The sequence below is a fragment of the Dendropsophus ebraccatus genome, chromosome 1 (genome assembly GCF_027789765.1).
Source record: "Dendropsophus ebraccatus isolate aDenEbr1 chromosome 1, aDenEbr1.pat, whole genome shotgun sequence".
NCBI classification, from domain to species: domain Eukaryota; kingdom Metazoa; phylum Chordata; class Amphibia; order Anura; family Hylidae; genus Dendropsophus; species Dendropsophus ebraccatus.
Window position 1 is genome coordinate 27,169,943 of NC_091454.1, and position 23,841 is coordinate 27,193,783.

General features: G+C 43.4%; 1 protein-coding gene across 7 annotated transcripts in view; it reads left to right on the forward strand.

Annotated features, from left to right (window-relative positions):
* FLT4 (fms related receptor tyrosine kinase 4) overlaps positions 1-23,841 on the forward strand; it is a 227,260-nt gene that overhangs the window by 151,660 nt on the left and 51,759 nt on the right. For 5 of the 7 annotated variants that reach the window (XM_069969156.1, XM_069969155.1, XM_069969154.1 and 2 more), the window contains exons 3-4: positions 14,250-14,518; positions 21,912-22,021. In XM_069969156.1, coding sequence (XP_069825257.1) covers positions 14,250-14,518; positions 21,912-22,021 — 379 coding nt within the window. Of the gene's footprint in view, positions 1-7,399; positions 7,490-14,249; positions 14,519-21,911; positions 22,022-22,697; positions 22,976-23,841 lie in introns of those variants that run through there. The other 2 variants (XM_069969159.1, XM_069969160.1) reach the window with 2 other exon arrangements.

Here is a 23,841-nt window from a genome sequence, read left to right on the forward strand (position 1 = left end):
TTCAAGGATGCTTTCAGAGTCAAGGAAATTTTAGATCAGCACTCATTTACTGAACCTTTTCCAAGTGTCAAAGGAGAATTGGATTAAAAAATCTGGCAGTCGACAGGGGGGAAATTGGTAACAAGGGCTATCTTACCTCTTCCTGTGCCAGCGGTGAGCACATCACAACCCAGCTGATGGACTGGCCGCTAAGCCTGTCAGTGACTGGGGTGGGACACCTTTTCCCCCCAAGTCGTGACGTCATCACAACTCACGGGAAAATGCCTTCCGGCGTGGCTCCTGAGGCCAGTCCTACCGCTTACCGCGGGCAAGGACAGAGGTAAGTTATTACTTGTAATCAATTTCACCCCTGCCAGCTGCCGGATTTTATAATTCGCTGGACTTCTCCTCTTAATTATTGTGCGGGTAGGGCTGCACCTTTCACAAGCATCAATGTTGCCCACACATGGAGCGTCCCACTATTAATAGGCCTGCACCATACTAAGTGTACGAATGACCCTTGGCTTGTTGGCTGATCACCTTACATGGGGAATTAGTGAGCCCATTCAGCCAATGATCACCCAAACCCATAGTTACCCCAGAAGCTGCCAAAATATGAATCTATATGACCTAATTCTCTAATAGTGTGAAAAGTCAATCTCGGCACTCACCATAAATGCTTCATAGTTTTATTGTAGAAAATACATATCCATCATAAACACAGCAGGCCGTTTCGGCGTTGGCCTTTCGACGAAAAGTCCTACTGTGTTTATGATGGATATGTATTTTCTACAATAAAACTATGAAGCATTTATGGTGAGTGCCGAGATTGACCATTCACAGTATTGCTGGGATTATTTCCTACTACGTGCACCACCCACAGAAGTGCCATCTAAACACTATTTCTAATTCCCTAATAGAGTACATTCATATGCTCTCCTTATAAGATCTCAAGTCCTATAGGGCAATGACCTGTTCTTAAGGGGCTTTCCCATCTGGACATTTGTGGATATGCCATAAAAACATCTCAATACATAAGGTTATTAATAAAAAAAATCTATACAACATTAAAATAATACCCATAGGCTATATCCATGTTTTCCTGAACTCCCTAGGGCTGAATCCACCACCGGCAATCAAATCCCAATCGTTCGGTGGAGTTGTGATTACCTCTAATAGCAACATTTCATTAGTCATTGCACGTTCCTCTAGTAATCTGTTTTTCTTATGTGACCTGGTTAAGCTATGAGCTACGATGTCTGGCTATGATTTCTACCCTTGTAACCCCTATAATCACCTGTATCTCACTATCACTCTGTAACTCTTTATTCTGAGAAGCGCTCATTTCCTCGTCTTTAGTCTTTAGGGTGCGTCTATGTTTGGCACTAGCTACATTTCATATGTGTACAGTGACATAAATGGTTTCCACCTGTGGCCATTATACAATACACATATATTGCTTCTCCCATAAAGCGAATAATACCATAAATACTATACAAAAATGTAATGAGAAAACAAAGGAAAAATAAAAAGGCAGTGACTCCACCACGAACTGAAGAGTAACACACCCCGGTAAGACCGCAGCACAGGAATGCAATAATTATCGTTGGGATTTCATTCATTCCCATAAAGGATATTCCAGCAATGTTAGTTCAGCTCCTATGAAAAATCTTAAAAGGATTTTTAGAGGCGTCACTTAATATGCCAAAAAGTGAGATCAGGGTAGGTCTGAACACTGGGGAACTGGTCGGTCCTAATAAATGTCTGTAGAAACAGAAAAGTGCTGCATATGATTCATTGGATAAGGGTACAAAAAAATATATTAATGAACAGGAGCTGTGATCATAAAAAAAATTGCAGTTTTTAGATTATTTTGTAGCCTCGTTGCCCTTATTCCAATGCTGTTTTATCTCTTTGTTATGCCCCCTCCCGAGATATAAAGATTTTACTATTTGGTTGACTACTGCCACTTTGGCCTGAATAGTCAGGAGGGCGTGATCGGTTTTCTCTCCCGGCCACCACCGATCCGGTGTACTATGGGAAGAAATGATGTTCATCTGGCTGGTACTGCACCGGCCGTTCTGTTGTGTAAACCCGGCCCAAATCAGTATTTTAGGATTGCATTGAAGACTGACAGTAAGGGCCCTATAAGAGTCAGTTCACACTGAGGAATTAGCTCCGAAATTCCGAATGAAATCTCCGTTGCGGACTCCGCTCGGAATTCTGCCAGCCTCAGCGCCTAAATGTAAGGTATAGGGTGCCTCCCCTTGGCGCGGCACTCCATTCAAAGAATTGACATGTCAATTCTTTGGGCGGAGAGCCACGGAGAGTGGAGGCGCCCTATACTTTACATTGGGGTGCTGAATTTGGGAGCAGATTTATTGTAATAAAGACAACGATCAGCCGACGATCAGCAAGTAATAATTTCCGGCCACTGAGCCGCTCAGCGAATCAGTGGCCGGAACTTTAGAGACTTTTGGCTCTGAAGTTCCACAGGAGGCTGCGGGGAGAAGACAGGAACACACCGGGGAACGTGGAGAGGTAACGTATATACTTTATTATTACACTTAGAGGCTGGGTTCACACTATGTATATTTGAGGCTGTATTTGGTCCTCATGTCAGGTCCTCATAGTAACCAAAACCAGGAGTGGATTGAAAACACAGAAAGGCTCTGTTCACATAATGTTGTAATTGAGTGGATGGCCGCCATATAACGGTAAATAACTTCCATTATTTCAATACAACAGCCGTTGCTTTAAAATAACAGCAAATATTTGCCATTAAATGACGGCCATCCACTCAATTACAACATTATGTGAACAGATCCTTTCTGTGTTTTCAATCCACTCCTTGTTTTGGTTGCTATACAGCCTGAAATATACGTAGTGTGAACATAGCCTTAAAGCAAGGGCTGCACAGACAATATAACAATACTTTCTCGAAGTTCGATCACTTACTGCGCATGTTAGGTCATCTAATAGGGCTCTAACACTCTGTTCACATTTGCATCGTTGGCTTAAATTTATCAGGAAGAATAATGCTACGGGCATGGTTATTCTTCTTAGCTAACCTACAGATACAGTAGAACTAACCAGACCCCATTATAGGTCAATAGGATCCCATAGTACCAATGGTATTCATTGTATTACTGTATGTCAGGTTAAAATTGGAAGATGTAGATATTAATATACCGTAACATAACATAGGAGACAGGAAGAGCACAAATTTATTTGATGTTCTAGGTTTGTTGGAAACTCAAGGACAACCATGTCCTAAAGTTATTATAATGTTGTGTGGTTGTCACCCACTCTCTTTAAAGGGGTATTCCCCCCGGAAATTTTTTTTTGCATTGTTAAATAGCCACATACACACACACACAGCTCCATACATTGCTCAAAGCAACTAATTACCTTTTCTGAGCTGTTTTAGGTATAGTTCACTCCGACAGTCCCACATAGTAATGATGAGCAGTGGGCAGAAAAAAAAATGACCAATCAGGGAGAAGCACTGCATAATGGGAAATGTATTTTTCTGGCCAGCGCCATCTTGGATATAGACCAGCTCTTAGAAAAACTTGTAACCCAGGAATGGCGGCAACTAGAAAGACAAGAGATGGCTCAAAATACTCAGGGGAACTTGGTGAGTAAGATATCTAAGTTTGGGAGCATTAAAAAAATTTTAGCTCTTGGGGGAAATACTTCTTTAAGTCGTCTATTACACTACAACCAAGGAAAGTTTGCCCAGACTAGTAATATACTTCCCATAAACAAATTCTCAGGGGCTTTATTTTTATTAAATTTAGAACAATTTAACAAATTGGTCAGCAGAACATGTACAGAGCAAAGGCAACAAAGTAAAATGTGATACGTATCATTATCCAATATATTAGGCTATGGATACATCAAGTAAATTACTGTGAGCAATAATAAGAGTGACAGATCGTGGTGAAACTGTTCCCTGTGAAGGAGATGTTATTATTATTGGTTTAGGCAGGTAGTATCGAATCTCTATTGTGATCGTGCAGAACACAGGCTGGAATTTAAGTAAAAACATCAGTCTGGTTATGAAAAAGCTGGAAATAACATGTAGGTCTGTACAAGAATATGCTGCCCAAATGTAATAGGCGCCTGTAAAACTCAAGGGCCCAAGTGCACTGCCATATTGTTGGTTTGTCTTGTTCGTGCCGCCCTAAAGCCTACTATGGACCCAAACAAAAGCATCACTTTCACACAAATTTTGCATGCTCCATTGCATAACAATTCTAGGCATTGGCTTTGTAAGTACTGCTTTTTGGCCTAGTGCCCAGTAGTGCACTACACTACACAATCACAACCTACAGGCATACACACTTACTTCACTTACTTCATACATTCACACTATATTTACAGCATGCATTCTGCACACTCAGCATACATTGCAAAATCATGTCACCGAGGAACACACATTCACTGCCTACAGGCGTGGATACTGACTACCAAGACTACACACTCATTGTATACAGTCAAATATCACATCTATGTACGCACGGTACACCTGCGACAAATATTTTAGTACCATGCTTTTCCAAACAGAAGCCCTGCCCTGAAAATGAATGCATCAACATGCCCAAAGGGAGTATGAGGGATGACTTAATATATAGCACCACTCTATAAGAGCCAATGTAGTGTCCCACTACATGTTTTCTTCTTCTTTTACACCTAGGTAAACTGTCTCTATCAAGTGTCACACTTAGTGCAGTTGTACCTTACTCCAACCACTAGTTGTCATGCTCTCCCAGAGCACAGCTACAGTCAAAGTCAGGTTTAGCTACACCCACACCCTCCCTTCTACACTCCTCTTCCTCTGTTTAGTTAGTTGGGGTCTGGCTTCAGGCCAGGCAGGACATGTAGAACACCTGTCTTCAGAGTTCGTGACCAACCGCCTTGCCTACGTCGTGAATCCTTAAACTCAGGACAGTCACCCCCCTAAGTAGGAGAGATGAAAGGGACTGTACCAGTACCGGTCCCAGCCACCCGGGCCACGGCACCAATAGCCCAAAAACACAACCTTCTTTTACTCCCCCTACCTAAAATATAACTTTTATTTGCCTCTTATTTAGCTAGGTCTAGTGGTGCTAGTGCATTTTTAGTCATTCACTTCAGTCACTAACATATTTTAAACAAGAGCCAAATAAAAGTTATATTTTAGGTAGGGGGAGTAAAAGAAGGTTTCGTTTTTGGGCTATTTGCTCTTATAAAGTGGTGTTCCCCCGAAAATAAGCCCTTGTTATAGTCAGCTGACCAGATCCCTAACACTGGGTTCTGAGCATCAGCCAATGAGTGCTAGACTTGTTAGGCTCCGCTCCCACCTGCTCAACACAAGCTACAGGGGAGGCAGGAGGGGTAAGAAGATGCACAGTAGGGGACACTGAATATGAGGGGGACTGTGGGTACATGGGCCAACTACAGAGGGTGAAGGGAGGTATACAGTATAGAGTACATGGGCCAACTTCAGTTGGTGAAGGAGGTATACAGTATAGAGATTACCTGCAAATGGGTATGTATATAGTATGGGGAAGAACTACAGGGGGGAGGGAGGGGGCCTTACTAAATGGATGTTACAGTATGGGGACTACCTGCAGATGGGGGATGTATACAGTATGGGGGGGATTTACTGCAGAAGGGGGGAGGGAGGTATACAGGATGGAGGCCTTACTGCAGAGGGGGGGAGGGAGGTATACAGGATGGAGGCCTTACTGCAGAGGGATAGGGAGGTATACAGTATGAAGGCCTTACGGTATAGGAGCCTAACAACAATGGGACATACAGTATAGCGGCTGACTGCCATATACAGTAGTATCTCTTCTACTAAAGTTCCAGGAGAGCACACTACTAAATTGGGTTTAAACTCTCCTGACCAACTCCTCTCTACTCTTCTGAACTCTCTACTCTACTCAATTAAACTGGCACTACTGTTCTACCTCAACAACTCTCAGTACAGATCCAGTGAAATCAAGTCATCAGAGACTTAGCAGTAAAGATCAGTATTTATTCAACTGGGTGATAATTGCACCATCACCCCTATACACAGACTACACCATCCTTCGGTTATTTTCCCCTTTCTGTGGGTGGCAGTGCCGACAGTCTGGGTGGGTTATATATCCACTCTGAACCACCTTAATAAAAGCCCAAGGGACCAATCACAACCCGGCAGGTAACCAACCATTGGGGAACAGTATAGCCAGCCACACACTAAAAGCAGGTATACCATCACACCTGTGTGCTGAGTTAGCACTGGGGTCACGACAACACTCTAACCCGCTGAGCTGTATTCCACCGACCAACCACCATAGAAGTGACATCACCAGGAACAACAGGTGACCAGTCGGAGCGCCATATGAGGCTACAATGTAGAGGCATACTATGTTTCTCCAAAAATAAGACCTACCCCAAAAATAAGCCCTAGCCCCTTTTGACAGAAAAAATAATTTAAGCTATGTCTTATTTTTGGAGAAACATACTAGAGCAATGAACCCTTACCTCTTTGCCAATAGAGTAGAATAGAGAAGCTGGTACATGTAGCAGGCAGCAGGGAGTAAAGCACCTAGGAAAGATGCAGATCGAGGGTCCATGGCCAGCACTGGCTGTGAGTGTGCAGCTGATGCAGTAAATAGAGTATAGAGAAGTAGTACTGGGCAGTAGTATTTGTATTACAATACATGTCACAAACATCTGTTAGACAATGCTAACTTCCAACATTGTGGCTATTACTTTATGCCTCTAAAAATATTTAACCCATTCACATACTTATATTATTATCTTACAAAAATTACAAGAATTTAAAATTGTATTCCATGAACTTCAGGTGCACCAATTGTTTTTCAGTAGTCCCCTTCATTGTTCATTGGTTCTTGATCCTAGCCCCAGGACTTAATATCCCAGAGAAAAGAAAAAATACTTCACTAATCACTTATGGCTGTCCGAGATCCAAGGTGGAGGGTACTGTTTTTCCAGCTCTGTAATGAATTGAATTTGAAACCGTTCCCAGTTTTCTTTGGAAATATAACACTGGATACACCAAGTATTGAAAGTTGACTTTTCAGAACTCATCAAGTTGGAGAATTAGGTTTTGAACTCTGTCAATACTTTTAAAGACTCTGTTGCCTTTAACTACATCATTCCAAGTAGAGATTTTAGCCCCACAAATAATTACAATAAATAAACTTAAAGGGAATCTGTCACTAGGTTTATTCCACCTTAAATGAGGGCAGCATAAACTAGTGACAGAAATACAGAACAGATCGGTGTATTACTTATATCATTCTGTTCAGCCGTTCTCCTAATATGCAGGAGAATAGATTTCTTGCCACACCCCTCCCCCTGCCCTCCAGTTGCTGGTTGACAGTTGACTGCTTATGCACTGCATGGATAGATAACTGCCAATCAGCAGCTAGTTGGGACGGAGTTATCTGCTTCTCATGAATATTGAGGACTACTGGGCACATAGTGGAGAGAACTACTTATTGTCCAGGTTATTCAGGAAAATATTTTTGAATCAGTGTAAGGCATATATCATTCTGCTCAGCTTCTCTGTCACTAATTTATGCTACCCTGAGATAGGACAGCCTAAACCTGCTGACAGAGTCTATTTAATTATTGTGTATTTTATGCAAATGAAGCTTGTAGGAACCATAGAGGTAGGTAAGTATAGAGAGGGGTCTAGCTCAGGTTGATCTCAATCCTGATGGCCAGGTTAACCACCATATAATGTTGCATTTCCTATACAGGGCAATTATATGGCTGGTCACAATGAGATCCAGTCACTAGGTATTTTAGACCCTGGACCCCAATCGCCAAGTCAGTTTCCCTTCAAAAACAAAGGTCAAAATGAGACAGTCCCTTCAAGGGGAAGTATCTATTCTACTTATAAGCAACAAAAAGAAATCTAGAACTGCTAGCCAGCATTAGCACCTAGTATTTTTATCCTTTTTGTTCTTTCCATAACAAACGTTCTATTGGAGTGCAGTTGATTTGCAATTATTCGACTCTATAGTCTTTTTTCTTACAGGTCTCATGAGCCAAATATCCTTCAGATGTGGTCGAGTGACCTCACATTTTGACAGTCACCAAGCGCACTATGGCAGGAGGCTCGAACGAGACCTGTGGATGGGTCCTACTATACCTAGATAACCTACAACCATAATAAAATCCCAGTCCTACACTGTTCAGAGTTATTGCAGCTTTTGAGACATCGGGAATAGCCCAAGTACCACCTATAGCCACCGTGTCTCTGGTATATATAGGTTACTTGTCAGCATGGCCCTGTATTCCTTTTTTTTTCCAAAACTGATATTAGCCCTGTGTCATGATGGGTGGTGGGGTATTTTCCAGGCAGCCCACTCTTCTCTTCATAATTACTTAAAAACAGTATCATGGATCACCAACATTTAAAGTGGCACTGTCACCCCTTTGTGTATAAGGACTTTATCCCTTACAGTACTTTATTATAGATTTCATGGTGCTTGGTCCAGTGAAAAATGCTTTTTATGGTTGGTGGATTGTGCCACCTGGGCGGGGCTTCACGACCGCCGTGCCCCTTCAACCCGCCCACATCAGCACTGTAGTTCTCAGAAGCAAAGACAGTAAATGTGACACTGTGATGCAAATGAGACTCAGTGTCCTTCAGGACATGGATCACTGGTGATCAAAAATGTCATATTCTATAAGGAGATCCAGAAAAATCAGTAGAAAATAGTTGACTTTGTACTAAAGAGATTCTTCGGAGAAAAAAAAAAAAAAATCAGCCAATATCAGAAAGTTATACAGTTAAGTCTTCCTGTGCTTATCAGCTGCTGTATGTCCTGCAGGAAGTGGTGTATTCTTTCCAGTCTGACACAGTGCTCTCTGCTGCCATCTCTGTCCATGTCAGGAACTGTTTAGAACAGTGGAGGTTTTCTATGGGGATTTTCTACTACTCTGCAAAGCTCCTGACATGGACAGAGGTGGCAGCAGAGAGCACTGTGTCAGACTGGAAAGAATACACCACTTCCTGTAGGAAATACAGCAGCTGATATGTACTTGAATGCTTAAAATGTTTTAATAAAAGTAATTTACAATTCTGTATATCTTTTTGACACCAGTTGAAGTGAAGCCAATTTTTTTTTTAATGCTTTCACCAGAATATTATTTTAAATACGGACAGGGGATTACTTGAGACGTTAGTATGGATGTTATAGACTCACCGCTGTTATAACTTTGCAAAATCGAAATCAACAGTAGTTGTGATATAAAGCAAGTTTGCAATTTACATTCAATTTTTTTTAGTTATCATAGAAAACACGGCACTTCCTGTTTTCTGACTCTTTTTTTTTTCCAAAGAGTCTAAACACAGGAAGTCCCGTGTTTCCCAGGTCATCTGCGCTCACAGAGAAGGCAGTCATTTTATTGATGGACACATTGAACCGTAACTCTCTGTACTGGCCAGGACTTCATGTGTTTAGTCTCGTTTTTTTCAACCAGCACAAGACTAAAAAGCTTCAAGAGACTGGACCTGGATTTCTGGTAAGTTCTGCTTTGTTTTACAGCATGATAACAAAAAAAAAATATGGATGTAAATTGCAAACTTGCTTTATTTCACATCTATTGTTGATTTAGATTTTGAAAGTTATATTGAGGGTGGCACTTTAAGGACAGTGTAGATTTCATGAGCCCTAACCATTATGGAGGTCTTGTGATTCCCTAATGAGTATAATGAAAAGCATAACAGAGGATAATCTACATTTCTTTGCCTTCATTCTGAATAAACATTAGGAATTGGCAGCTCAAATGCCCAAACCACAAGTTAGAGAAGATTTATTTAGAGTTTTTACATTTTTGCCAAATGCCAAAAGCAAATGTGCCATCATTTACTGTACATCCCTGCCAAGAGGTATAAAGTGGTGCTAAGTTATTGGCATGTGGGTCACAATGATTATTGTGTTTATGTTGCTTCTTTTTGCTGTGGCAAAAATTAGATTTTACTGTTACAAAAAAATATTTGGGTGTCCATCAATAAAGAGAGATCAAGAAGGTGAGATTGGATTCTTTGCTGAAGCTCCCCACCAGTGCCCTCCTTCATAACATTGCTCCCATGCCCCACTTCCATCCACTGACCGTGTAACACCAGCAGGTGCCTCCTGCCACGGCCAGTCATTCTCTAGAGGCCTGCATTGTGAGGACTTCTCCTCTCCTGCCATCGTCAGATCACACATCCTTCCAGGTCTGCCCCTAGGAGGTGTGCATGGCCTCTTGTTGCTACTTGAAGGGCCCTAAAACCTATGACCCACCTCCTTCTATCAACACTCAGAATACTCTATATGAGGTTGATCCACCCATCATCCAGTGTTGTTGCAGTCACTAGTGGACTTTTTCAGTATTGGATCCTGCTACCATGCGTATTGATCCATGTCTGTCTTCTTGTTCTGGTCCTTTCCTGATCGCACCTGTTCATCTATCCTATTGCCTACCCTGACTGTTGATAAAAATAACTCCTGCTGCCACCATTTCTACCTTACTCTACCTCCTAACTTGATCCCCTGCTGCCACTCACTAGCACTACTTGGCCAATGGGCTTTCCACTACCCACACTGAGACCACACGGGTTTAATGGTGCAACCTGGTACCCTCTTACAGCCAAAACCCGACTTCCATCCTAAAGGGTCTACACTCCTGGCCATAGCCAAAAGCCAAACCAGATACTGTATGCCTACATCCTCAACCCTGTGTAATAAGTAGTTAAAGGAAGTTTTGTTTTATTGTATTAATGGTCTTGTTCTTAAAAAAAAATTGATTTCTTCAAACGATTTCTTCTTTTTGGAAGCCAAGAACATTTTGAAAAATTACCCCCAAAAAACTACAGGGACACAAGGCAAGAATGGTTCCTTTTTATTGGCGACATGTCATATTAACAAAAATGTAATGGAAAAATATAAAATAAAGACAGTGCTACATCTAGCGTTGACAGCATGAGCATCATACACAAACATTTAATTGCCTCTAGGTTACAGCCCCTATATGTGTTGATTATTGGCCAAGGGTACTTTGATCTTGGTACAAAAAACTGCACTCAATGGTTCTGTCCAGAGATGAGTGAACTGAGACAAGGTTCGGGTTCATACAAACCCGAACCATCGGCATTTGAATCCTGCTCTCTTCCCATTACGTGGGGAAGGTGGAGACAGCCCGAGTCCCACCTGTATCCCTGTTGTCCAGGGGGGACTCAGGCTTTCTCCACCTTCCCCATAGAACGGGAAGACATCGGGAGTCAAATGCCGATGGTTGGCCCAGTTCGCTCATCTCTAGTTCTGTCAGAGTAAGAGTTTAAGGGGTCGATTGTTCTACATTAGGGATGATGGGCCACTGATCCAGGGTTTATTCTGATTGCTATAATTTGGATTAGACAAAGAACTTAATTGGCTTTCCTTCCTTCAGATTAACCCTTTAATCTAATGGATTAAATTTAATAGACTTAAAACGTTACTAAATCTAAAAGTGGAAAAATGTGAAGTTCAAACATATAATTATGGGGAATCTGTAGTAGAAAATATCACATGGACCTTTGTATTCTGTAAATAACCCATGTGTGTTCCATATGTCCACATGGAAGTTCCCATTATCCTCTTACCCTGACATCCTCATGAATCCACTGTAGTTTGTACTCACATGAATTATAATTTAAAGGGCATGTGCATTAATCTGGAGATGGTGAGGAACATATGTTTTTGTAGAAGGGGTCGGTAACGTACAGACATTGGTGCAGGAACGATATCCCATAATTTTACTTTTACTAATATTCTTCTGTAAAGTCTTCATGTTTACTTAGTATTATTATTCTCTGTCAACTTTTTCTCTATCCTTGACGGGCTTTTTGCTTACAAGGGTGGGGTCGAATGCTCCGAAGTGAACTTCTTAAAAACTGGCAAGTTGTCTTCAGTTCAAATATGTTCACCTTTCATTCCTCAACGTCTGTCAGTCACTAAGGGTGTTATTCACACAGTCTCTAACCTATTCCAACACATTGTTTGTTATTGGAAGGGAGAGCCCAAAGCTTAAACCTAGGGACCTTATTAGATTCATTTGTGATCAAGAGGGGCTTGAGATATTGTCTTTCACCCCACTAAGGAGCTAAAGTGGAAGGAAGCCAAACTTCTCATCTCTCCCCTCCAAGCCCTTATTCATACCCCTGTTCAGATTTGATGCTTTTCATGCTGTCTCCGACTTCTCTAATGAAGTCCAGCTGTGCCATACAATATCATAACTGCAGACCACCCGGAAAAGATTACATTAAGTGAACCCCCCATTACTGCGGTGCAGGTGCCTTGCGGAGATAATGAGTACCCATCAAGCGGAGGGATCAGGATTTTATCCCATGCATGGAGCATTTTATATTTTTAGTACGATCTGTAGGATATGATTGATTCATGATTCTGGAACCGCAAAGTCCTGACTCAGCGCAGCTCTCTATGTGAGCTCGGCCGAGATTCCAAGAACATTACAGTATCCATTTTTATCACTGGCGTGGAATGACATGGGGACTGGGGATATCAATGCTGCTACTTTTTTCCATAAGAATTTTCACAGTCTCTGTTTGTAAAAAGAAGTTCCACCCTACAGACATATGGATGGCATAAACACAGATGTGCGAGTGTGGCCTCGAAATGCTTTTTCCCGCTCCTGGCTAAAGACCATTATAACATTTGGCTAAACAGAAAACCTCTTACCTTCATTATAAGAATGGAAAAAGCAGTCTCAAGCATCCCAGGTGCTACAATATAACAGGGCCACTACCGTAGCAGCAAGGAACGTCCTTTGTTGCTCATAAATAACAGAATAAATAGAGCTTTCTTGCTCTGCCAATAGCTTTTCTTCCCATGTCTGCTATTAATTTGTGAGCTGGGTATACATGAATATTTCATTGGTTAGAGAAGCAAATGTCTGGTAGTGGCTTAAAGGGGTATTTCAACCTGTAAGGGTATGTGCACACTGAGGAATTCTCGCTGTGCTGGGATGCAGTACCATAGTTGCCAACAGTCCCGCTTTTTCCGGGACTGTCCCGATTCTGAGGAGACAGACCCAGCAAAACCACTTCCCATGTATGTCCCGGGAAGCTCCGCCTCTGTCACAGGAAGCCCTGCCCTTTCCAGCGTGAGTGAAGGGGGACTAGAGGAACCATACTGGTGAGGTAAGTATAGCTTTATTTTGTCTAAAATAAAGATGAAGGGACAAGAGGATGCTGAAGGGGGTACTGGTATGATGATAAAGGGACAGGAGGAGGATGATGATGGAGGGGCAGGAGGATGAGAGGGGTAGTACTATGATGATGGAAGGGCAGGAGGATGAAGGGGGTAGTAGTATAATGATGGAGGGACAGGAGGATGATGAAGGGGTAGTAGTATGATGGAGGGGCAGGAGGATGATGAAAGAGTAGTAATATGATTATGGAGGAGAAGGAGGATGAAGGGGGTAGTAGTATGATAATGGAGGAGCAGTAGGATGAAGGGGTAGTAGGATGATGATATGGGGTGCAGCTGCATCATATGGATACAAACTACCAGTATGTACAGTCAGTCAGTACAGTGCTATCTGAGTCTCAGCCTGCTCTGAGTGGGGTGTGTAATATACTGGGGACCTGAAACTGGGGTGTGTAATATACTGGGGACCTGAAACAGGGGTGTGTAATATACTGGGGACCTAATACTGGGGTGTGTAATGCTCCTTTTGTGTTCTGAAAATTTTGAACCCACAGCCATGATAGGCCACACCCCACCGAGACCACACTCACAATAAGCCACACCCCCTTTTAACACTAAAGCGTCCCTGGAAAAAAAATTCAAATGTTGGCAACTATGCAGTACTGAAGAGCAGAATCAGCTCAGTATTGCTGTGTCTCCCACAGAGGTTACACGTCTCCAGGGAAAATTACTGCTACTCAAGGTCCCGACCACCCAAGTACATTGCAGCCCGGCCACCTGTCTCATAGCTGAAGAACCTAAGCAACCGCTATCAACACAACAGGAACAACAACGGGCAAATTTTTAATGCAAAGTACAAGTGCAAAATTGCTATCTTTTACATTCCCTATAACCTACAAAAGTTTAGGTGATGGGAATACCTCTTTAAATCTAATGTCATCTCTACACAGCTTTTCTCTATAAAAATAAGAGAAAGACAGGAGGGAATTTTTTTTTTGTCTTAGTCCCTAAGACTTAGAATTTCTATGCTTATGCTAAACTTCTAATTGTTTTGTTTTCTAGGGGGCAGTGGCCGCTGCAGTGGACGTGGCCTGGGGGCATTGCAGAATCCAACAAGAATGACAAGGACTCAGAAATGATTGTGATTGCCAGCGGCACCCGTAATGTTACAGTGGAGGATTGTGAAGGAACAGCGGGCAAACCATACTGCAAGATCTTTAGAATAATAGGTTCCAGGGCTTTGGACTCTGGCACTTACGTTTGCTTCTACAGATACATTAATACTAAAGTCAAGGGTACTACTGCTGTCAGCACCCATGTCTTTGTGAGAGGTGAGATGACAGTCTTTGATATTTTATCCTCAGAATGATGTAAGGATATTTTTCAAATAAATGCCATTCAAGTGTACTTGTCATGGCCTGCTACTGGATCCAATGGGCGTCACATGCATTGCGGTCTCATGGTGTGTTCATAGCCATGGAAACCCGAACTTCCGGATTAACAGAGAAAATCTCCACTGATCCGGCAGCGGGCCATCATGTCAGGTACACTCTGTACCCACAATCTGTCCCCACAAACCACTTGCACAGTCGGATAGATGCCTTTAATCCAATATCTGTCCTGGGGTCCATTATTGCTCTAAAAAAATACTTTTAAACTTGCAGCCCTGTGTCAACTTGGCATGGCCTCTAGTGTCTGTGCCCTAGGCCTGCACCGCCTCTCCGTCCCTCCTCCCCACCCTCTTTACCAATAGGAAAACCCCAGGCAGGATTTCTCCTATTCATCACTTGTCTGAACACTGCACATGTGCAGTGTTCAGACAAGTGATAAATAGGTGAAATCCTGACCAGGTGCGTCTCTAATGAGGAGGAGGGTGGGGAGGAAGGACAGAGTGGCGGTGCAGGCCTAGGGCACAGGTACTGTAGGCCTCGCCAATTTGACACAGGGCTGCAAGTTTAAAGGTTGTATTTTAGGACAATAACTGCATCACCTGGCGGTACAAGTGGTTTGGGGGGGGGCAGATTGTGGGTACAAGTGGTTTGGGGGGGGCAGATTGTGGGTACAGAGTCTTTTTAAAGTGTCACTGTCGTTAAAATTTTTGACAGAAATCAATAGTCCAGGCGATTTTAAGAAACTTTGTAATTGGGTTTATTAGACAATTATGGCATTATCTGCATGTAAAAAGCCTTTTCCCAGGTCCCCCCCTCCTCTCCTTTCTGTCATCCACTGCTCAGAATCAGGAAATCTCGACTGTTTTTTCATCATTAGGATCTGTCTGTTCTATGAAGAGGGGAGGGGGGAGGGGGAAGGAGCGAGATTAGCGGGCAGCAGAAAGCTGAGTACAAAGGATTACTCAGTGGGGGAGCTATTCAGAGCCCTATTCAGAGGTCAGAGAGGTCAGTGGTGACTGTCAGAGCAGAGAGCCCATGATGTGAATGTAAATTAACTCTTTGTTGTCCTGTTTTGCTGCCTCTACTTTCTCTCTCCATAGGAAAACCATGAAGACAGGGGGGAGAGTTTCAAACTGCTTTTTCATGATAAAAATTCATTTTTCGGCTGATAAACCCAATTACAAAGTTTCTTAAAATCACCAGGACTATTGATTTCTGCAATAAAATATTTAACGACAGTGACACTTTAACCCTTAGGCGACCCTGGACGTACCAGTCCGTCTAGGGCCGCCTCCCCGCGCACAGAGCGGGGCCGCGTGGCGGCCATGCTCTGAACCGCCACGGTCCCAGATGCATCTCGCAGCCCGGGACTGCGGGTATTAGCCGGCACGGTCCGATCGCTGTGTCCGCTAATACAGTAATCGGATGCAGCTGTCAAAGTTGACAGCTGCATCCGATTACCGAATGCAGCCGTTCCCTGGTGTCTAGTGGGTAGGATCGCTCCTCCGGGACGTTGTCACTGAGGAGCGATCCGCACATCTTACCCCTTCCGGGGTCAGCGACGTAATGGCGCTGATCCCGGCTTGGCACTCGATTGCCTCCGGCTGCAGCAGCCAGAAGCAATCGGTGTGCCTATCTCATGGAACTGTGCTGCATATCTATGCAGCACAGATCTCAATGAGAGATCTGAGTGCATATACTAGAAGTCCCCAGGGGGGGTTCTAGTATAAGTGTAAAAGTTAAAATAAAAGTGTTGTTATTAGTAAAAAGCCCCCTCCCCTAATAAAAGTCAGAATCACCCCCCTTTTCCCATGTTATAAATAAAAATAAACAAATAAATAAATAAACATGTTTGGTATCGCCGTGTGCGTAATCGCCCGAACTATTAATTAATCACATTCCTGATCTCGCACGGTAAATGGCGTCAGCGCAAAAAAATCCCAAAGTGCAAAATTGCGCATTTTTGGTCGCATCAAATCCAGAAAAATTGTAATAAAAAGCGATCAAAAAGTCGCATATGCGCAATCAAGGTACCGATAGAAAGATCACATCATGGCGCAAAAAATGACACCTTACACAGCCGCATAGACCAAAGGATAAAAGCGTTATAAGCCTGGAAATAGAGCGATTTTAAGGAACATAAATTAGTTAACAATGGTTTGAATTTTTTACAGGCCATCCGATACAATGAAAGTTATACATGTTACTTATCGTTGTAATCGTAACAACTTGAGGAATATATATAACAAGTCAGTTTTACCCCAGGGCGAACGGCGTAAAAACAAAAAAAAAACTAAATAAAAGAAATGTTTTTGTTTTGTTTTTATTTCACCACACTTTGAATTTTTTTCTGGTTTCGCAGTGTATTTTATGAAAAAAATCAGCCTGTCATTGCAAAGTACAATTGGTGGCGCAAAAAATAAGGGCTTATAAGGGTTTCTAGGTGGAAAAATGCAAGTGCTATGGCCTTTTAAGCACAAGGAGGAAAAAACGAAAACGCAAAAATTTAAATTGGCCCGGTCCTCTAAGGCAGTGTTTCTCAACCTTTTTAAGCCAAGTACCCCCATGTGATAGGATACTCCAGCCGAGTACCCCCGAGGATGCAATCGATTATAAGTCTTGCCTTATTGAGGCCGAGATGACACTGTTGCCATATGCTGTGTATAAAGGCTCTGTCAGCAGCTGATTCCCAGATCAGACCCCACATATCAATTTGACTGATTTGACTGATCTGTTAGTTTCTTATTCACAGGATTTTTTGGCCATTTTTTTTTTTTACTGTAAAGTTATATTAATCATAATTTACCAGTAAGTGAGGTACCCTGAAAAGAGTGCAGTTGAAAATGGCCCAAACTACCCAGTGGTTGGCATAAATATGGGCATCAAAGTGAAAACACAAAATTGTGGTTTAAAAAAAAAATTGACTTTGGACCCCCGATATCACACTGCCAGCACACAGAGAAGGTGCTGGAGAGGGTTAAATGATTTTTGACATCCTTAACTTTAATACCAGTTTTTACACCCAGAACCACTTTGGGCCAGGCTGGGTGTGATAAGGGCCATCCCTATCTGTACTAAAAATCCTGTGAATAAGAAACTGCTGAATGGGAAACCAACTTCAGATCTGTAGGACCCAGTACTAATGTCAAATAATGCCCCCTGTAGAAATAATAATGGCCTCTTCCCCAATAATAATGCTCTCTGTGGCAAGTAATAATGCCCACTCTGTAGCTAGATGCAATTCTTCCTGTAACCACCTGATATGCCAGTAGCTAGGTATTCCCACCACCACCAGATATGCCCCCTGCAGCCAAGTATGACCCATACAACCTAGTATGCCCCCTGCACCCCTGTATGTTGTTTGTAGCTAGCTATGCCCCTTTCTGCTAAGTATACCAGATATGTCTGCATGTAGCTGGATACCTCCCCATGTAGCCAGGTATTACCTCATACAGCCAGGTATGGTCCTCCTATGTAGCCAGATAGCTCCACCCCATGTAGCCAGATACCTCCTGGATACCCCCTCCTGTCCTATCTATCTATCTATCTATCTATCTATCTATCTATCTCTTTATCACATATCTATCATACTTAGTATAAGATGCTAGGAAAGCTGGGTGACCTCCATTATACTGACTTCTATACAAGATGCTAGGAAAGCTGAGTGACCTCTATTATACTGACTACTATACATTATGCTAGGAAAGCTGGGTGACCTCTATTATACTGACTACTATACATTATGCTAGGAAAGCTGGGTGACCTCCAATATACTGAGTACTGTACAAGATGCTGCAAAAGCTGGGTGACCTCTATTATACTGACTACTATACAAGATGCTAGGAAAGCTGGGTGACCTCCAATATACTGAGTACTATACAAGATGCTGCAAAAGCTGGGTGACCTCCATTATACTGACTACTATACATTATGCTAGGAAAGCTGGGTGACCTCCAATATACTGAGTACTATACAAGATGCTGCAAAAGCTGGGTGACCTCCATTATACTGACTACTATACAAGATGCTAGGAAAGCTGGGTGATCTCCATTATACTGACTACAAGATGCTAGGAAAGCTGGGTGACCTCCATTATACTCAGTATAAGATGCTGGGTGATCCCCTTATACTCAGTATAAGATGCTGGGTGACCCCCTTATACTTAGTATAAGATGCTGGGTGACCCTCTTATATTCAGTATAAGATGCTGGGTGACCCCCTTATACTAAGTATAGGATGCTGGGTGACCTCCTTATACTTAGTATAAGATGCTGTAAAGCTGGGTGACCCCATTATACTAAGAGATACTGTAAAGCTGGGTGACCCCCTTATACTTACTACAAGATACTGTGAAGCTGGGTGACCCCCTTATACTAAGTATAGGATGCTGGGTGACCCCCTTATACTTAGTATAAGATGCTGGGTGACCCTCTTATATTCAGTATAAGATGCTGGGTGACCCCCTTATACTAAGTATAGGATGCTGGGTGACCTCCTTATACTGACTACAAGATGCTGTAAAGCTGGGTGACCCCATTATACTTACTACAAGATACTGTGAAGCTGGGAGACCCCCTTATACTGACTATGAGATACTGTGAAGCTGGATGACCCCCTTATACTGACTACGAGATGCTGTAAAGCTGGGTGACCCCCCTTATACTTACTACAAGATGCTGTAAAGCTGGATGACCCCCTTATACTGACTACAAGATGCTGTAAAGCTGGGTGACCCCCTTATACTGACTACAAGATGCTGTAAAGCTGGGTGACCCCATTATACTTACTACAAGATACTGTGAAGCTGGGAGACCCCCTTATACTGACTATGAGATACTGTGAAGCTGGATGACCCCCTTATACTGACTACGAGATGCTGTAAAGCTGGGTGACCCCCCTTATACTTACTACAAGATGCTGTAAAGCTGGATGACCCCCTTATACTGACTACAAGATGCTGTAAAGCTGGGTGACCCCCTTATACTGACTACAAGATGCTGTAAAGCTGGGTGACCCCCTTATACTGACTATGAGATACTGTAAAGCTGGGTGACCCCCTTATACTGGCTATGAGATACTATAAAGCTGGGTGACCCCCTTATACTGACTATGAGATACTGTAAAGCTGGTTGACCCCCTTATACTGACTACAAGATGCTGTAAAGCTGGGTGACCCCCTTATACTGACTATGAGATACTGTAAAGCTGGGTGACCCCCTTATACTGGCTATGAGATACTGTAAAGCTGGGTGACCCCCTTATACTTACTATGAGATACTTTAAAGCTGGGTGACCCCCTTACACTGACTACAGGTGCTGTAAAGCTGGGTGACCCCCTTATACTGACTACAGGTGCTGTAAAGCTGGGTGACCCCCTTACACTGACTACAGGTGCTGTAAAGCTGGGTGACCCCCTTATACTGACTACAGGTGCTGTAAAGCTGGGTGACCCCCTTACACTGACTACAGGTGCTGTAAAGCTGAGTGACCCCCTTACACTGACTACAGGTGCTGTAAAGCTGGGTGACCCCCTTACACTGACTATAGGTGCTGTAAAGCTGGGTGACCCCCTTACACTGACTACAGGTGCTGTAAAGCTGGGTGACCCCCTTATACTGACTACAGGTGCTGTAAAGCTGGGTGACCCCCTTACACTGACTACAGGTGCTGTAAAGCTGGGTGACCCCCTTACACTGACTACAGGTGCTGTAAAGCTGGATGACCCCCTTACACTGACTACAGGTGCTGTAAAGCTGGGTGACCCCCTTATACTGACTACAGGTGCTGTAAAGCTGGGTGACCCCCTTACACTGACTACAGGTGCTGTAAAGCTGGGTTACCCCCTTACACTGACTACAGGTGCTGTAAAGCTGGATGACCCCCTTACACTGACTACAGGTGCTGTAAAGCTGGGTGACCCCCTTATACTGACTACAGGTGCTGTAAAGCTGGGTGACCCCCTTATACTGACTACAGGTGCTGTAAAGCTGGGTCACCCCCTTACACTGACTACAGGTGCTGTAAAGCTGGATGACCCCCTTATACTGACTACAGGTGCTGTAAAGCTGGGTGACCCCCATCATACTCACATCAATAGATGATGCTGGAAAGCTGGGTGACATCTAACAGTAGTTATTATACCTCCCGCGGGTGGCACCAGGGGGCGGAGCTTGCCGGGACATACTGGGGCCGGCCGGGGGTCAAATCCTGTAAGTGTTCCCCCAGCTCTGGACCATCCCCCACCACCACACATTACCTCCATCTGTAGTGGGGCCCGTGCTCCCTGGCCTCCAGCAGGGGAGACACTTATCGGCCAGATACCTCTGCAGCCTCAGTGCCTCCTCAGCTCCCCCACAGAAGGGCCGGCAGCAGCAGCACGTGTACTGCGGTGACCGGGTCACACAGGAAGCACACTGGGCACCGCAGCACACTGTCTCCTCCATCCACATCAGCCCCCGCACTGCCACAGGTGACACAGAGACAGTTACACGCTAAGCTTCTGCTCCTTCACTCTGCCGCTCTGCACCAGATCTCACCCGCCCTCCCGCGTACCCCCTCAGCCTGCGCCGCAGGTTGAGAAACCCTGCTCTAAGGGTTAAGGCTATGTTCCTATGAGGGTACGGTATTGCAAAATGATGGCTGTCTATAGGTAATAATGGCCACAAATAATGTCATTTTAAGTGCAAACCCTTTGAATGATTTAAAATGTCACTGACATTTAAAAAAAAAAACTTTAGACTTGTCACAGAGACACATGAAAAGTTTTGATCACTTGGGATCTGGGTGCTGAGACTCCACCAAGCACTAGAAGGAGTAAAAAGAAGAAGAGCTCAGCTAGGCGCTTCTATCCTTGTCTTCATAGACTTTCTGTAGAATGCAATGAGAAGAAAGATGGGAGAGAAGATGCACACTTTTCCCTATTCATTCATAGCAATCAGCTGAGATGTGACCTTAGCCGATCAAAACTTTTTACATGTGGCATGACAAAAGATTTCCTTTAAATATCAGTTACACTTCAAGTCATTAAAAGGGTTTTCACATCTCATAAAGTGATGATATGGTATATCACTGGGTCACCCACCTCCAGAAGTCAGGCCCCGACCTACTGGGAGAACAAAGGGGGGGCAGCGCTGGTGTAGCACACCCTCCTATTTACTGTTTTTCACTACTTACGTTAGGGGTAAAAAAAATATAAATCTTTGGAGAGAATCCAACAATACGAAAATGGATTGAGAATAAACAGAAGGAAAAAAATATGACTGTTCATCTATTACCTGAAATGATTACATATCTATAAAGCATCTGACTTTGATTCTCTCTCTTGTATTGTCAGACTGGGAGCAACCATTCATCAACCCACTTGGGACCATAGTAATAAATAAGGGAACAACCAGAGTGCCGTGCCAAGTATCTATTCCAGACCTCAATGTTACTCTGCAGACGGTATGAACCAGTCAACTCTTCTCTATTTCCACCATAAGACCTGTGTAGAATACAGCAAGATAACCGAAAAGAGTAGACTAAATTTGGTAGACTAAATTTCGGGATATTAATTTTTTTATTGGTTTTTTATGGTCATTATCAAGAACCTGTCAATTATAGAGAACAATGGTTGTAGTGTATACAGGGTGTATATGCTACAGCCATTGTTTCATACACTTTAATGTAATCAATCAATGTCAATAAACAACAGCCGTTGTTGCAATCGGGAACAACGGCCGTTATTTAGCTCAAAAATACAGTGTGTAAATGGGGCCTATAAAAGCTCTGTGGGGAGATTTATCAAACATGGTGTAAAGTGAAACCAACTCAGTTGCCCCTAGCAACCAATCAGATTCCACTTTTCATTTTCCAAAGAGTATGTGAGAAATGAAAGGTGGAATCTGATTGGTTGCTAGGGGCAACTGAGTTGGTTTCACTTTACACCATGTTTGATAAATCTCCCCCTATGTGTTTTTGGGGGGGCCAGTTTTCTTTCAGATTTTTCTTTAATTGCCTTTCCCTTAATTAGCTAAATTAGTTGCCCAGAGATAAACTCTATCTATCTATCTATCTGTCTGTCTGTCTGTCTGTCTATCTATCTATCTATCTATCTATCTATCTATTTATTATCTATCTATCTATCTATCTATGGCTGGGGTAAAAATAAAAAAGGTGATACTCATCTAACCTGATCCCACACAGCTACCACTCTGGTGGCTCCTGGTTCCCCCGTCAGTGCTTCTTCCTGGTTCCTGTGAGGTGTTGTCCCTGCAGGAAATGTTGCGCTCAACCGGTGTCCACAGCAGTGTCCTACTTCAGTCAGCGCTTAGACAAGGGGACACTTCCTTTAGGGACAATGTATCACAAGGATGAAGTAGTGACAACAGGGGAGCAGGAGCTGTTGGAATGGGGAAGGTGAGTATCACTTCCTTTTTAATTTTTAAACCACACCCAAATATATATATATATATATATATATATATATATATATATTGTAGGGATCTTCCCGGGGGATGGTGTGTTTGGACACAGTTCAGGCAGCAAACTTGGGCTCATAAAACAGCTTTGGGTGTTTATTTGTAGCATAAACAGTCCAGTAACATAAATACAGCAACACTGTGCAGTGAGAATAAACAAAACAAAAAGTCCTGCCCGTCTGGGCGCTTACTAATACAGCAGGTTACCTCTCTGGCACTTCAGTGATCAGTATTGCGGGGTGTGAACAGGCCCCAGCAGCGGCTGTCTTCCCAGCTCTCACCAAACAGCATGCAGGCTGTTCACTCCTGGCTGAGAGAGAGAGACCTGTACACTGAGCACAGCTTTTGCCTTCTCAGGCTGATTGGGATCAGAGCTCACCTGATCCCAAAACCCACACTGGATCGAGGGGGAGGGAATGGCAAGTCCCACTACCAAAACCTACCTGCCATTCCATGTAAGTCCAGGCCCGGCAATAATAAATAATAGCTCAGCAGCATAACACTGCTGAGCACAGATGCCTCCTGGACTCACCATCTCACACTGTGTATCAACCTGGGTGAGATGTACATCCCCTCGAGCACTTTACCAGTGACATGTCCACATATCCCCCCCCTCTTCTTCAGACCGGAGGGCTGAGCGTATTGTCCCCACAGGCAGTGTACCCTTGATAGGGCGTCAGCATTTGCCTGTAATTTCCCTGGCCGGTGTTCCACAGTGAAATTAAAGTTTTGTAGGGACAGAAACCACCTAGTCACCCTTGCATTCTTCTCCTTGTTTATTTTCATCCATGTTAGGGGGGCATG